Consider the following 18,036-nt stretch of genomic DNA (forward strand, 5'->3'; position numbering starts at 1 on the left):
GATCTCATTGAGAATCTGAGGGTCGGTGTTTGTGAGGATCTCATTGAGAATCTGAGGATCGATCTTTGTGAGGACTATGATCTCATTGAGAATCTGAGGGTCGGTGTTTGTGAGGATCTCATTGAGTATATGAGAGTCGATGCTTGTGGAGACGATGATCTCCGTGAGAATCTGGGGGTCGATGTTTTTGATTAGGCTAATAAGTGAGCTTTGTTTCACTACCGCGGCCTCACTTTGAGGACGTGACTTGATCTACACGGCTGTTGTCGTCGTCGATAACACACACCCTTCTGGAACACCTTGTCTTGATCTCCTTTTCCCTTTTCAAGGATGTTCATGTAAATCCTTCCTTTATTCATATTTTTTCCTAGGGACTAAAAGGAATCTGTGTGTAATATTTGTGTGTAATAAAGTGATATATTTGTTAGTTATATAACCTGTTTCATATATCATTATTCAGTGGATTTGTTGTCGTATGCGTATATTAAGTATGTCGATACAAAACGCTGCACCATATTGTCATACTTCAAAACGGTTAAAATAACAGAGTTTGGAAGTTTGCTGTTATTTTATTTTAATTAGCGTGGAATTTTTGTTATCTGAACTTATGTTATTAATGATTTGATTTTTTTTATATAACTATCTGTATTCATATGTAACATTTAAAATGTTAATTGACATATTCATATTGTAGTTTGAAAGTGACCTACACGCCCGGGAAGAAGGGAGGAAGTTATGGATTACCCGTCGGTGCTAAACTAGTTGTACCGGAAGGTCTATTTGGAAAGAAGGACTCTATAACATGTCAAGTGGCGCCACCTGCGCAAAGATGGCGTCACTGTCCCGTTCTTACATCGTACGAACATGTGACCAGTGAAATGTTTGTGCTGACATCAACTGTTCAAACTTTGAAGAAAAATATAATTGTGCAAATACCGTTTTACCAGATAGACCCAGAACATAACGAGTTAAATGTGAAAGGCAAATGGAAAGACGAAAGGGAATGGGTTAACGTGGGATTTCTAAAGAAGGTAAATGTCATTTATGGTACTTTGTGTTTTTTTGTAAAATGTGTCTCATAATATGGAAAAAAACCTGACTCAAACATAGTTCTATCTCTCCTCATTCCGCCCCTCCTTTTGTTTTTATTCATTGGATATGTTACGTTAATAATAATTTATGTATAAATTAAAACCTTCATGAAACTATAACGATTTTAGAAACCATATTTTCCGCAGTAAAACTGCAGGTTAAATTGATAATACCTACAGCCGGGTGTCGTGGAGTGTCAACTGTGCGCCATAAAACTACAATATATGTAACTTCCAACTTGACAGAAAACGTAACAAAGCCAACAGACCTTGTATGATAATGCGATTTTGAATTAGGAAATATCCGGACTTTAGTGATATTCCCGTTGCTTTATTGCTACAGCTACTCACAGGCAATTCCACTTGTTTGATGTGCCGACTAAAGCCTCTACATACAGCTTACACATTGACGGAACATTATACCTCGAAACGTCGAGTGTGAGAAATCAATGAGCAGTTTGGTCCACGACCTTTGTCTGTGCGTACGCTGATTATTGGTAGTGAGCATTCACACACGATTAAATGTTAACATATTCAATTATTGGCTTGGCATTCTGTTCAACAAATGCCACGTACATGTGGCAGATCAACAGGACATTCCCACAGCCTGCTACGGACGGCATCTCCTGTCTAATTATCACACGGATACAATCTGATTCCACAATAACTCGAGAAAAATAAGTCGGTCCAACTGGAAATCGTTTCTTCCTTAATTATGGACTCTTTCAAAATATCAACAAGCGATAACGTATCATAGTAAATATTTCTAGTGACAATGTTTGTGAAAAACTTTATTCAATCACTACAAACTTTTAGTAACAAACAAGAAACTATGCCCCGGAAAGCGCGGCTTGACAGGAGAAGGACAGGTTAACAATACCATACCTACATTTACTTAGCTAATATTGGACTGGTCTATTTCTGTACGTCTGTCAATACCCGCTCCACACAGCTTATATTGGACTGGTCTACTTCTGTACGTCTGTCAATACCCGCTCCACACAGCTTATATTGGACTGGTCTACTTCTGTACGTCTGTCAATACCCGCTCCACACAGAAAGGGGCGTCAGATAAACAATAGTATAGTCCAAGTTTCAGCACAGTTATAACATACAATACAATTCTTTTACATAAAATGAATTTAGAAAGTTAACGACATCTATCAGCACACAATGCGTTAAGATATCGACCTTGGGTTTTATTATTACTTTGCTACCGAAATTGTACTTTATAATTTGATTGATAAGGCGCGTTAGTATAGGCGCTGTTTGTCTGGAAGTACAGGATATAACAACGACTTGCTCTTAACATTTTCGAGAATTTTAACCTGAAAAGTCAGCATTCCTTGACACAATAGTGGGAAACCCTTAACAGCCTATGCCATATGTTTTCATCGAATTTATTTCATTTGAAAAAAGACGTCATGACGAATAGGTTGTTTTGACCCATGTCAAGGTGGAACCTAGATAGAGTGTTTCACTCGTATCTTAACTTGGGTCTCAGGATCCGTCCAACAGACACATTGTTAAATCAATACTAGTAGCTGATTTTACTTGTTTGTTTTTTGCCTGCTGCATTTAACAAAGCGGCAAAATCATTTCAGTATAAACAACATGTATGTGATCTTATTGAAAAGCTTCAGTGACGAGGAGTTCTTCAATTTGATAGCAGATTTTCTTCTAACTTTATTTTTTATTTTTGTCATTACAGTTTGGTGACGTCATGCAATATTGTAGATTTTTTCACTTATACTCTTTTACTAATATACATGTATATGTGTACAGGAGGATAGCTCCACCCCGTGTGTAGAACTGGAGATAGACCGGCTTGGCATTTTTGTGGTGACCTTCACCCCAAAGAAGGAGTTGTTTGACGTAACACCCCAGGGCTGTCTGTATAACGCACACATAAGTAGGTACATCAGCATCCGCTTCCCCAAGAAGGCAGCCGACAAGTCGTTCCAGTGCGCAATCCAGGTACGGCCGCCATGTCTGATTGGATGTTTCAGTACAATAGTTGCATCTGGTCCTTTTAAGTTATTACGTATATCGAGTGCCTATCCTTTCTGATTACTGTAAGTGAGTGAGGCAATCACAATGATCAAAACGGAACTATATATGTGTCAATGTTTGCATAAAAAAATGCGCATTTCCTATCTTTGTTTGAATGTTAGTTCATACAACAACAGAAATTAGCACAAATTATTGCAACATGATTTGCTTTATTCAATATAATACTGTAATTTTCTTCAGATCACACCCATCTCTTCAGACAAGCTAGAGCTGGCTAAAGACTTCTATCCTACCGAGCTCTGCGATCTCGTTCTGGCCACAGAGTTTATCGATTTAATTCCCAGCATTCCTTGCAACTTTCGGCGAGCAGCGACAGTAAAGCTCCCTCTACCGGGCGGTGTAGAGCTTGAAGACGAAAGTTCAACCACCATCGGAGTTTTCCAGAAAATGGAGAATGGTTGGGAACTGGTGGAAAGTAAATACAAGTACACACGGACCACGGTCACGTTTGACGTCAAATCACTGTCTAGGTAAGGTTCCAATACAGACCCTTAATAAACCCCTGTCCTCTTTAGGTTTGGTTCCAATACAGACCCTTTATAAACCACTGTTCTCTTTAGGTTAGGTATTGATTCGACCCCTCCATGAACCCCTGTTCTCTTTAGGTAAGGTTCTGATTCAGCCCCTACATGAACCCCTGTTCTCTTTAGGTAAGGTTCTGATTCAGCCCCTACATGAACCCCTGTTCTCTTTAGGTTAGGTTTTGATTCGACCCCTACATGAACCCCTGTTCTCTTTAGGAAAGGTTCTGATTCAGCCCCTACACGAACCCCTGTTCTCTTTATGTAAGGTTCTGATTCGGCCCCTACATAAAACCATGTTCTCTTTAGGAAAGGTTCTGATTCAGCCCCTACATGAACCCCTGTTCTCTTTAGGAAAGGTTCTGATTCGGCCCCTACACGAACCCTTTCCCTTACCTGGTAAGGTTCTGATTCAGCCCCTACATGAACCCCTGTTCTCTTTAGGAAAGGTTCTGATTCAGCCCCTACACGAACCCTTTCCCTTACCTGGTAAGGTTTAAATACATGCAGGTCCATCTATATATCACATATCAGATATTTGTGTGTCAGTCGTGAATAGTTACCAGAAATGACAGGACGAAGCTTTTGGTGTGTGTAATGCAGTACGCGTGGAAACTCTATTCCTCTGCAAGTGAATCAGCATGAGTTGAAGTTTTATTTCTCATGAAAGTGACACATTCGTAAGACCTTTATAGCCTCAAAAATATTAATTTCTGATAAAAGCAAAACAAATTTGCACAAAACATCAATCGCGCAGTAATTCCTTCGTCGAGAAACTTCAACCAATCAAAAGTTAGAATTACAAATACTGCACCAAGTCATCGCTGTTTGTGTTGTCTATACGAATCAACCCGAAAAAGTCTAGCATTAGGAGAATAGCCAACATTAAATCATATCATAGCGTGCTCGATTAGACAAATGCTATCGTTCTTCATTATGAGCCAACCATGATCATAATTCGACTGAATCATCGCGAGAAACGCCAAAATGTAACAGTTTTATGACAACAAGATAAAAACAAATTGTTGAAATAGTTCTTTTAAGGTCACGTTCAAGATATCTTGTTTCATTTTGTTGAGAGAGCCTTACCGAGTCAAATCAATACAAACATTTATTAGGCTTTATTTGACCCTTGTAGATTTTGTGTGGTCCAGACCAAGCCTGATCGAGCCAAAAGGGTGCTGGCGGCGGTGCCTATCGTCGAGGGAAGAAGTGACAAAGAAAAGGGGGAAGTAATCGCTTTTCTGAACATCCAAGAGAAGTTATGGTTCGTGGTGTTGGAATGCTTCCCACAAAGTAAATCGGAGACCCGGATTAAGGAGATGAAAGAGCGGGGATTTAAACATATTGGGAAGCAGATTCTACGTAAAGAGGAAATAGTGGAAAACAAACCATTCCGGCGATCACAGCCAAAACCAAATAAAGTGAAGGAGATACAAGGCTTTGAGCTGTTTGATGGTATGAAATGGACGTTGGAAGTTGTAGAAGATATTAAGGTCAGTTTCGACAGTGATTACACGGAGAACAGAGACTTTCAGTACTTCCGGCACCTGCCGGATAGTTGTCGGAAATTTATAATCGAGCCGAAAAATAATGACGAAAAAGCAATAAGCGGTGCAATAAACCTCCTCCCTGTAAATATGGAGAGTGATGCCAAAATGAAGGAAGCTTCGACCTTCACCCTGAAGATTGACATAGACGAGGACACTGTTAAGGCGTATTTCCGTCCAGAGTTTGTACCGGAGGAACCGGAACCGGTCAAAGAAAAGCCAAACATGGATCTGCTCATGATGAACACTGTGAAGGAGGAGAAGCCAATTATACCCACAATTCCAAAGTTCAAACCACTTCCGGCATCAGTCATGGAGCGTCTAATGAAGACAAGCAGAAAACCTATCATAGGTAAATACATCATAATAATGTCACTGTCGAACTTACACATACACAATCTGACATCGATACGTTTTCCTAGATATATATCATTTAAAACTGTACAGGTTTTCTTTATATAGACATTAAATCAGGTTTCAAAATGTTTGTATGAAATTTCTGGATGCATATATGTAGACCAAACTGTGTAATATTAATCTAAAATTTCAATAACGTTAAGACAGATGGGAGGCTATTTGACTGGGATTTCGAATAAATTTGATAGATGTTTAATCAAATTAATGTTCAATCCAGAAATAGTTTGATATCGTCGGTATGTTAGGACTTACTTCAGCATTTACCGTGTTTTAGGGCGTGCCATAAGAGGTAGGTATTTACGGGCGCATGCGCTTTGTATTTAGAGAGCAGACATCGTCCACCATTGTACAGTAGCCATGTTATATAGTGTGTATAGTCGGCTTATGTAGATTCCAGAGTTTTGTCCCTTTCATCGCCATGCATGGTCGTTATAATTTAGTAATCATGTCCGTTTACTTGTTTTTGGTTTCATCGGCACAAAAATGGCTACAAAAATGTGTGCCCCTTCCCCCCGATTCTTTCGACAATGATTCACAAAGCATGTACATTGTAGTTTGAGATTATTATTGTGCCTTTTTGTTTGTATTTTTTTTTATCCTGGAAAACGTATAATGACTAAACAAACTCAACGACAAATAACAAACACTGATTCACAAAGTCAGCCAATACTGACAGTGACTTCAAACAGCGACAATACTGACATTGACATCAAACAGTGGACAATGACATCAAACAGTGGACAATGTCTCACAGTGCCATCAAACAGTGGACAATGACTGACAATGACATCAAACAGTGGACAATGTCTGACAGTGACATCAAACAGTGGACAATGTCTGACAGTGACATCAAACAGTGGACAATGTCTGACGGTGACATCAAACAGTGGACAATGATTGACAGTGACATCAAACAGTGGACAATGACTGACAGTGACATCAAACAGTGGAAAATGACTGACTGTGCCATCAAACAGCGGACAATGTCTGACAGTGACATCAAGCAGTGGACAATGACTGACAGTAACACCAAACAGCGGACAATGACTGACAGTGGACAATGTCTGACAGTGACATCAAACAGTGGACAATGTCTGACAGTGACATCAAACAGCGGACAATGACTGACAGTGACATCAAACAGTGGACAATGACTGAAAGTGACATCAAACAGCGGACAATGTCTGACATTGACATCAAACAGCGGACAATGACATCAAACAGCGGACAATGACTGACAGTGACATCAAACAGCGGACAATGACTGACAGTGACATCAACCAGTGGACAATGACTGAAAGTGACATCAAACAGCGGACAATGTCTGACATTGACATCAAACAGCGGACAATGACATCAAACAACGGACAATGACTGACAGTGACTTCAAACAGCGGACAAGTCTGACATTGACATCAAACAGCGGACAATGACTGACAGTGACATCAAACAGCGGACAATGGCTGACAGTGACATCAAACAGCGGACAATGACTGATAGTGACATTAAACAGTGGACAATGACTGACAGTATTTCCATTGTGTAATCATTAGATAACCTTACCAATCACAAATGTTGTTTAAATCCAAAAACAGCGAGAGCTATTAATCGTAAGAGTGTTCCATTGCTGAACTGTTCGGGTCTTTCCGTCAGACTGATTATGTAATCGGGCATCAATCATTACGTGGTGATTTTGACAGAAATATGTTCGAAAATTTCCTCCAAGTTGCGCTACCACGTATACAGGACTATATTGAACAGTAACGTCTTGCATATATTAACATATACCATCATAGTGTTAAGATATACCTTTCATTCCTTAAATGACTGACTTTAGCTGACAATGACTAACATTAGCTGACAATGACTCACATTAGATGACAATGACTGACAATGACGGACAATGACTGACATTAGCTGACAATGACTGATATTAGCTGACAATGACTGACAATGACTGACAATGACTGACATTAGCTGACAATGACTGACATTAGCTGTCAATGAACGACATTAGCTGACAATGACTGACAATGACTAACATTAGCTGACAATGACTGACATTAGCTGACAATGACTGACAATGACTGACATTAGCTGACAATGACTGACATTAGCTGACAATGACTGACAATCACTGACAATCACTGCCAATCACTGACAATGACTGACATTAGCTGACGATCACTGACATTAGCTGACAATCACTGACATTAGCTGACAATCACTGACATTACTGACAATGACTGACATTAGCTGACAATGACTGACATTAGCTGACAATGACTGACATTAGCTGACAATGACTGACATTAGCTGACAATGACTGACATTAGCTGACAATGACTGACATTAGCTGACAATGACTGACATTAGCTGACAATGACTGACATTAGCTGACAATGACTGACATTAGCTGACAATGACTGACATTAGCTGACAATGACTGACATTAGCTGACAATGACTGACATTAGCTGACAATGACTGACATTAGCTGACAATGACTGACATTAGCTGACAATGACTGACATTAGCTGACAATGACTGACATTAGCTGACAATGACTGACATTAGCTGACAATGACTGACATTAGCTGACAATGACTGACATTAGCTGACAATGACTGACATTAGCTGACAATGACTGACATTAGCTGACAATGACTGACATTAGCTGACAATGACTGACATTAGCTGACAATGACTGACATTAGCTGACAATGACTGACATTAGCTGACAATGACTGACATTAGCTGACAATGACTGACATTAGCTGACAATGACTGACATTAGCTGACAATGACTGACATTAGCTGACAATGACTGACATTAGCTGACAATGACTGACATTAGCTGACAATGACTGACATTAGCTGACAATGACTGACATTAGCTGACAATGACTGACATTAGCTGACAATGACTGACATTAGCTGACAATGACTGACATTAGCTGACAATGACTGACATTAGCTGACAATGACTGACATTAGCTGACAATGACTGACATTAGCTGACAATGACTGACATTAGCTGACAATGACTGACATTAGCTGACAATGACTGACATTAGCTGACAATGACTGACATTAGCTGACAATGACTGACATTAGCTGACAATGACTGACATTAGCTGACAATGACTGACATTAGCTGACAATGACTGACATTAGCTGACAATGACTGACATTAGCTGACAATGACTGACATTAGCTGACAATGACTGACATTAGCTGACAATGACTGACATTAGCTGACAATGACTGACATTAGCTGACAATGACTGACATTAGCTGACAATGACTGACATTAGCTGACAATGACTGACATTAGCTGACAATGACTGACATTAGCTGACAATGACTGACATTAGCTGACAATGACTGACATTAGCTGACAATGACTGACATTAGCTGACAATGACTGACATTAGCTGACAATGACTGACATTAGCTGACAATGACTGACATTAGCTGACAATGACTGACATTAGCTGACAATGACTGACATTAGCTGACAATGACTGACATTAGCTGACAATGACTGACATTAGCTGACAATGACTGACATTAGCTGACAATGACTGACATTAGCTGACAATGACTGACATTAGCTGACAATGACTGACATTAGCTGACAATGACTGACATTAGCTGACAATGACTGACATTAGCTGACAATGACTGACATTAGCTGACAATGACTGACATTAGCTGACAATGACTGACATTAGCTGACAATGACTGACATTAGCTGACAATGACTGACATTAGCTGACAATGACTGACATTAGCTGACAATGACTGACATTAGCTGACAATGACTGACATTAGCTGACAATGACTGACATTAGCTGACAATGACTGACATTAGCTGACAATGACTGACATTAGCTGACAATGACTGACATTAGCTGACAATGACTGACATTAGCTGACAATGACTGACATTAGCTGACAATGACTGACATTAGCTGACAATGACTGACATTAGCTGACAATGACTGACATTAGCTGACAATGACTGACATTAGCTGACAATGACTGACATTAGCTGACAATGACTGACATTAGCTGACAATGACTGACATTAGCTGACAATGACTGACATTAGCTGACATTGACTGACAATGACTGACAATGACTGACATTAGGTGACAATGACTGACATTAGCTGACAATCACTGACTTTAGCTCACAATCACTGACATTAGCTGACAATCACTGACATTAGGTGACAATCACTGACATTAGCTGACAATGACTGACATTAGCTAACAATCACTGACATTAGCTGACATTGACTGACATTAGCTGACAATGACTGACATTAGCTGACAATGACTGACATTAGCTTACAATGACTGACAATCACTGACAATCACTGACAATCACTGACAATGACTGACAATCACTGACAATGACTGACAATGACTGACATTAACTGACAATCACTGACAATCACTGACAATCACTGACAATCACTGACATTAACTGATAATAACTGACATTAGCTGACAATGACTGACATTAGCTGACAATGACAGACAATGACTGACATTAGCTGACAATCACTGACAATGATTGATAATGACTGACATTAGCTGACAAAGACTGACATTGACTGACAATGACTGACATTAGCTGACAATGACTGACAATGACTGACATTAGCTGACAATGACTGACAATGACTGACATTAGCTTACAATGACTGACAATTACTGACATTAAATGGCTCGTTCATTGACATCAATTTTCATTAACAAATGTTCGATATAGGGGATAGATGAGTTAAGTTCCTGTGTAACAACCCAAGTAGCTCCCCATAATGCTTACCAGCTTTAGCTGTGCCAGCAGAAAGTAATCAAAGGGTTAATTTTATCAGTAAAGTTCGCCTAAAATAACTCAGAATAATGTAAAGTGGAAAAAGAGTTCGGCAGCCAATCCATTTGATATGAACACTAGATTATATAGTCCAGTCCCTAGATAAACCGAATACCGTTTTTGTTGACGACATCCTTTAGAGATGATTGTGTTTTGAGCATGACACTGTACATGACGAAGAGCATTATTTCATTGTGTATGTTTTGTTCACTCCTTAGTTATAGTTATGCATGCATTTAAACAAAATTCAACCTTACCACGGAAGACATGCCTGAAGCAATGACAGAATATCTCGAACTATTGTATAGTGATGTAATGTGTATCCATACCTATTTACAAATGAACAGACAGAAGGAAAAATTATAGACAGACAGAAATAAATAAAATAACAGACAGAAGGAAATAAAATAACAAACAGAAGGAAATAAAACAGACAGACACTGAGATATAAAATAGACAGACAGTAAGATATAAAATAGACAGGCAGTAGGATATAAAATAGACAGAGAGTATGATATAAAATAGACAGACAGTAAGATATAAACTAGACAGACAGTAAGATATAAAATAGACAGACAATAAGATATAAAATAGACAAACAGTAAGATATAAAATAGACTGAGAGTATGATATAAAATAGACAGACAGTAAGATATGAGATAGACAGACAATAAGATATAAACTAGACAGACACTAAGATATAAAATAGACAGAGAGTATGATATAAAATAGACAGACAGTAAGATATAAAATAGACAAACAGTAAGATATAAAATAGACAGACAATAAGATATAAATTAGACAGACAGTAAGATATAAACTAGACAGAGAGTAGGATATAAAATAGACAGAGAGTATGATATAAAATAGACAGACAGTAAGATATAAACTAGACAGACAGTAAGATATAAAATAGACAGAGAGTATGATGTAAAATAGACAGACAGTAAGATATAAAATAGACAGACAGTAAGATATAAAATAGACAGACAATAAGATATAAACTAGACAGACAGTAGGATATAAAATAGACAGAGAGTATGATATAAACTAGACAGACAGTAAGATATAAAATAGACAGACAGTAAGATATAAAATAGACAGACAGTGGGATATAAACTAGACAGACAGTAGGATATAAACTAGACAGACAGTAGAATATAAACTAAACAGACAGTCATATATAAAATAGACAGATAGTAAGATATAAACTAGACAGACAGTAAGATATAAAACAGACAGACAGTAGGATATAAAATAGACAGACAGTAAGATATAAACTAGACAGACAGAAAGATATAAAACAGACAGACAGTAGGATATAAAATAGACAGACAGTAAGATATAAACTAGACAGACAGTAGGATATAAACTAGACAGACAGTAGGATATAAACTAAACAGACAGTAAGATATAAAATAGACAGACGGTAGGATATAAAATAGACAGACAGTAGAACCGAAAATTAATAGACAGTTAGATCGAAATGACGGGGAATAATTGGCTGATATTACCTAGTTATGTCAAGTAACTTACTTGTCAATTATTGACGTGTGTATGAGGTGACTACATTTTATTATTCTCGGAGTGCCATGTTTATTGGTGTAAAGTATTCCGAAAGTGACATTTAAATTACGTATGTTAGACTGACTGCGCATTGAGTGATGAGTGCATCCCAGAGGAAATACCATTACCTGTGTAATTTATATTGTTCTGTACATTGAAACAGCAAATCAATTAGCTTTATATTGATTTTAGTGACAAAAGCATTATTAATGTAAGTCTTGCCATACTTGTTAATTGAAAATCAATTACGAGTTTACATATTGTACGTGACAAAGTTACCTATTTAGTATAGGTCTTGTACGCTGTCAAAGATCAGTCAGTTCATGGTTACCATTATATCATTCAGTAAATGCTTTAAACTTAACTGTAACATAACAAAATGGGATATTTTATCATTTTATCTTTTTTCTTAATTTCAGTGGAAAAAGAATCAAAGACGATTTCCGGTAAAAGTTTACGAACTTTATCGAAGTTAGTCCCGGAAGGACTGACGTTAGCTGTGCATCTGGATCTTCCTGACAGCACTATCACCGGTCTTGGTTTTGACGCAATATCCAACGGTCTAAGCATGGCGGATGTGACGTATAAGATCCTTCTCTACTGGAAGCGTCAAATGAAAGACAAGAAAGATGGCGCCGTAGATCGCCTCGCAACCGCCCTCCGCGACATGGGACGTGGTGACGTAGCAACTGTCGTCAACCAGTGTCATAAGGACAGCAAGGAATTGACCTTGGATTCGTTTGAAGTGATGAATCAGTCTTAGATTGGTACTATACATTAACATTAAATCAGCAATAGTTTCGTATATATGCGTCAATTATGAAGAATATATACATGTAGCTGTTTCGTTTAAATGTTTACATATCATCAAATAATCAGGTCTGGATTATCATCAGTATTTATCATAATACAGAAGTTAGCATTCCTTCAGGCAGATGCTACTTGATTTAATTACATCAATTGGAATACTAGTATATGATAGCTTTGATTTGCGCAATATAAATAATGTAGAACATAAACAAACAGCGACTACAGGGTATAACATACACATCAAACAGCGACTACACCGTGTAACATGCACATCAAACAGTGACTACAGCGTGTAACATACACATCAAACAGCGACTACAGCGTGTAACATACACATCAAACTGCGACTACAGCGTGTAACATGCACATCAAACAGCGACTACAGCGTGTAACATACACATCAAACAGCGACTACAGCGTGTAACATACACATCAAACAGCGACTACAGCGTGTAACATACACATCAAACAGCGACTACAGCGTGTAACATACACATCAAACAGCGACTACAGCGTGTAACATACACATCAAACAGCGACTACAGCGTGTAACATACACATCAAACAGCGACTACAGCGTGTAACATACACATCAAACAGCGACTACAGCGTGTAACATACACATCAAACAGCGACTACAGCGTGTAACATACACATCAAACAGCGACTACAGCGTGTAACATACACATCAAACAGCGACTACAGCGTGTAACATACACATCAAACAGCGACTACAGCGTGTAACATACACATCAAACAGCGACTACAGCGTGTAACATACACATCAAACAGCGACTACAGCGTGTAACATACACATCAAACAGCGACTACAGCGTGTAACATACACATCAAACAGCGACTACAGCGTGTAACATACACATCAAACAGCGACTACAGCGTGTAACATACACATCAAACAGCGACTACAGCGTGTAACATACACATCAAACAGCGACTACAGCGTGTAACATACACATCAAACAGCGACTACAGCGTGTAACATACACATCAAACAGCGACTACAGCGTGTAACATACACATCAAACAGCGACTACAGCGTGTAACATACACATCAAACAGCGACTACAGCGTGTAACATACACATCAAACAGCGACTACAGCGTGTAACATACACATCAAACAGCGACTACAGCGTGTAACATACACATCAAACAGCGACTACAGCGTGTAACATACACATCAAACAGCGACTACAGCGTGTAACATACACATCAAACAGCGACTACAGCGTGTAACATACACATCAAACAGCGACTACAGCGTGTAACATACACATCAAACAGCGACTACAGCGTGTAACATACACATCAAACAGCGACTACAGCGTGTAACATACACATCAAACAGCGACTACAGCGTGTAACATACACATCAAACAGCGACTACAGCGTGTAACATACACATCAAACAGCGACTACAGCGTGTAACATACACATCAAACAGCGACTACAGCGTGTAACATACACATCAAACAGCGACTACAGCGTGTAACATACACATCAAACAGCGACTACAGCGTGTAACATACACATCAAACAGCGACTACAGCGTGTAACATACACATCAAACAGCGACTACAGCGTGTAACATACACATCAAACAGCGACTACAGCGTGTAACATACACATCAAACAGCGACTACAGCGTGTAACATACACATCAAACAGCGACTACAGCGTGTAACATACACATCAAACAGCGACTACAGCGTGTAACATACACATCAAACAGCGACTACAGCGTGTAACATACACATCAAACAGCGACTACAGCGTGTAACATACACATCAAACAGCGACTACAGCGTGTAACATACACATCAAACAGCGACTACAGCGTGTAACATACACATCAAACAGCGACTACAGCGTGTAACATACCCATCAAACAGCGACTACACCGTGTAACATACACATCAAAAAACATCCATATCTTAAAACACGAAGAAGCGTTCATAACGCGAAACACATCAAACACCGTCCATAACGTGAAACAAACCAAACAGCGTCCATAACGTGAAACACATCAAACAGCGTCCGGAACGTGAAACTCTGGAATGTATTAGTCGGTATCCCAGCTCTGAGAGAGACAGACGGTACGTTCTTGTAGTCTTTATAATAAAGCATGATGCCATCATTACTGGTTGCAGTGTTATGTGAAAATACTGTCATGATATACTTTGCTGAGGTGATATCAGTCGGAATGTTAACTTTGAGTTTTAATTATTTATAAATTTAACAAGCGTGATACATATACATAATACTTGCGGGGAAACAAGTATAAAACTTGACCTGTAGTCGATTGGGGAAGACACGATCGAATAGGACATCAGCTAGGTCCCCCCTCGGGGATATACATGGGAACCACCCCTTTTCAATCAGCACAATAATGTGTAATACGCATTTAAATTTAACAAAACATATGGCCCACCATATTTCTTTTCGATCTAGGCTATTGCATGGATATGAGATTTCAGCAGTTTCAAAGAAACGACCTTGAACCTAGAAATAGGGTCCTTACCTTTCTGTGTGGGAAAACCATTCCTTAATCTAAAACTTATTCTTAAAACATTTAATAGACAGGACATATTTCATCATATGTAAGTATCAAAAACCAGGTCCTTATGTAATTCATTACATGAGTTAAATGAAATTAAATGAAATACGATATTTGTCATTATATATGATGAGTCTTAAAACGTTTAATTTTTTATTTTTTTTATTTGCACATCATTTACATTGATGAATATTTAATTGAGTAGCAAGGAGAAAGTATACGTATGCAAAGCATACACGCCGTGACGTCACACGAGGAAGAACCTACTGGAACAGAACTATGTAGAAAATCTGAATGCCTAGCCGATCGTGTAAACATTTGATCAAAATCCGTTTAAGTTCTTAACTGGCCTTGTGTTGGTATTCTGTGTGCTACACCAAACTGTATAAGGGTTATTGTAAACACGTCAGACTGTGTAAGGGTTATTGTAACCACGTCAGACTGTGTAAGGGTTATTGTAACCACGTCAGACTGTGTAAGGGTTATTGTAACCACGTCAGACTGTGTAAGGGTTATTGTAACCACGTCAGACTGTGTAAGGGTTATTGTAACCACGTCAGACTGTGTAAGGGTTATTGTAACCACGTCAGACTGTGTAAGGGTTATTGTAACCACGTCAGACTGTGTAAGGGTTATTGTAACCACGTCAGACTGTGTAAGGGTTATTGTAACCACGTCAGACTGTGTAAGGGTTATTGTAACCACGTCAGACTGTGTAAGGGTTATTGTAACCACGTCAGACTGTGTAAGGGTTATTGTAACCACGTCAGACTGTGTAAGGGTTATTGTAACCACGTCAGACTGTGTAAGGGTTATTGTAACCACGTCAGACTGTGTAAGGGTTATTGTAACCACGTCAGACTGTGTAAGGGTTATTGTAACCACGTCAGACTGTGTCAGAGTTATTGTAACTACGTCAGACTGTGTAAGGGTTATTGTAACCACGTCAGACTGTGTAAGGGTTATTGTAACCACGTCAGACTGTGCAAGGGTTATTGTAACAACGTCAGACTGCGTAAGGGTTATTGTAATCACGTCAGACTGTGTCAGAGTTATTGTTGTAATCACGTCAGACTGTGTCAGAGTTATTGTAACAACGTCAGACTGTATAAGGGTTATTGTAACAACGTCAGACTGTATAAGGGTTATTGTAACCACGTCAGACTGTGAAAGGGTTATTGTAACAACGTCAGACTGTGTCAGAGTTATTGTAACAACGTCAGACTGTGTAAGGCTTATTGTAACCACGTCAGACTGTGTCAGGGTTATTGTAACCACGTCAGACTGTGTAAGGCTTATTGTAACCACGTCAGACTGTGTCAGGGTTATTGTAATCACTTCAGACTGTCTTTAGATTATTGTAGTTACTGCAAATCGTCTAAGGGTGATCGCAGCAATATCCGGCTGGCTTTGGGCCGTTTTGTCTATAGATATAATTGACCATACAGTGTGTAGTATGCATGGTGCTCTCATATTAGTTGTGATACATATTTATAATCCATCTGTTTGTTCATTTATTTATTGATTTATGCTTTAGCATTATTACTTGTCACTATGATCCATGCATGAGGAAACATTACAATAAAACAGTATACAAATATGTGAAGTTTTTATTTACATGCCAATTTACCATATTAACACCTGGAGATGAATCTGAACCATCTGGTGATAAATCTTAGCTATTTCATGATAAATATTAGCCATCTGATGATAAATCTTAACCATCTGGTGATGAATCTTAACCATCTGATTATAAATCTTAACCTACTGATGATAAATCTGAGCTATCTAATGATAAATCTTAACCATCTGATGATAAATCTTAGCTATCTGATGATAAATATTAACCTTAATCATCTAATGATGAATATTAATTTATCATCAGATGATCAAGATATATCACCAGATGGTTAAGCTTTATCATCAGATGATAAATCTTAACCATCTGATGACAAATCTTAGCTATCTGATGATAAATCTTAACTATCTGATGATAAATCTTAGCTATCTGATGATAAATCTTAACTATCTGATGATAAATCTTAGCTATCTGATGATAAATCTTAACCATCTGATGATAAATCTTAGCTATCTAATGATAAATCTTAACTATCTGATGATAAATCTTAGCTATCTGATGATAAATCTTAACTATCTGATGATAAATCTTAGCTATCTGATGATAAATCTTGACCATCTGATGATAAATCTTAGCTATAAGATGATAAATCTTAACCATCTGATGATAAATCTTAACTATCTGATGATAAATCTTGACTATCTGATGATAAATCTTGACTGTCTGATGATAAATCTTAACCATCTGATGATAAATCTTGACTATCTGATGACAAATCTTAGCTATCTGATGATAAATCTTAACTATCTGATGATAAATCTTAACCATCTGGTGATAAATCTTAACCATCTGGTGATAAATCTTAACTATCTGATGATAAATCTTAAGTATCTAATGATGAATATTAATTTATCACCATCTGATGATAAATCTTGACTATCTGATGATAAATCTTAACCATCT

At 38.2% G+C, this 18,036-nt stretch overlaps 1 protein-coding gene across 1 annotated transcript; it reads left to right on the forward strand.

The window, feature by feature from the left end:
* The first annotated feature begins 330 nt into the window (after window positions 1-330).
* LOC110461416 lies at window positions 331-13,381 on the forward strand. The gene is made up of 7 exons (XM_021514859.1): window positions 331-338; window positions 695-1,031; window positions 2,877-3,068; window positions 3,345-3,634; window positions 4,824-5,587; window positions 5,927-5,941; window positions 12,527-13,381. The coding sequence occupies exons 1-7, from the start codon at window positions 331-333 to the stop codon at window positions 12,868-12,870; spliced, it is 1,950 nt and encodes a 649-aa protein (XP_021370534.1). The 3' UTR covers window positions 12,871-13,381.
* The last annotated feature ends 4,655 nt before the right edge of the window (window positions 13,382-18,036 follow it).

The sequence above is a fragment of the Mizuhopecten yessoensis genome, unplaced genomic scaffold, assembly GCF_002113885.1.
Source record: "Mizuhopecten yessoensis strain PY_sf001 unplaced genomic scaffold, ASM211388v2 scaffold10613, whole genome shotgun sequence".
In the NCBI taxonomy this organism is placed as follows: domain Eukaryota; kingdom Metazoa; phylum Mollusca; class Bivalvia; order Pectinida; family Pectinidae; genus Mizuhopecten; species Mizuhopecten yessoensis.

What these genes read in the sequence shown, in the direction of transcription:
- LOC110461416 (XM_021514859.1), top strand. An exon ending in ACGTGGGATTTCTAAAGAAG is followed by an intron (nt 1,032 to 2,876) that starts GTAAATGTCATT and finishes ATATGTGTACAG; the next exon opens with GAGGATAGCTCCACCCCGTG. An exon ending in GACGTCAAATCACTGTCTAG is followed by an intron (nt 3,635 to 4,823) that starts GTAAGGTTCCAA and finishes TGACCCTTGTAG; the next exon opens with ATTTTGTGTGGTCCAGACCA.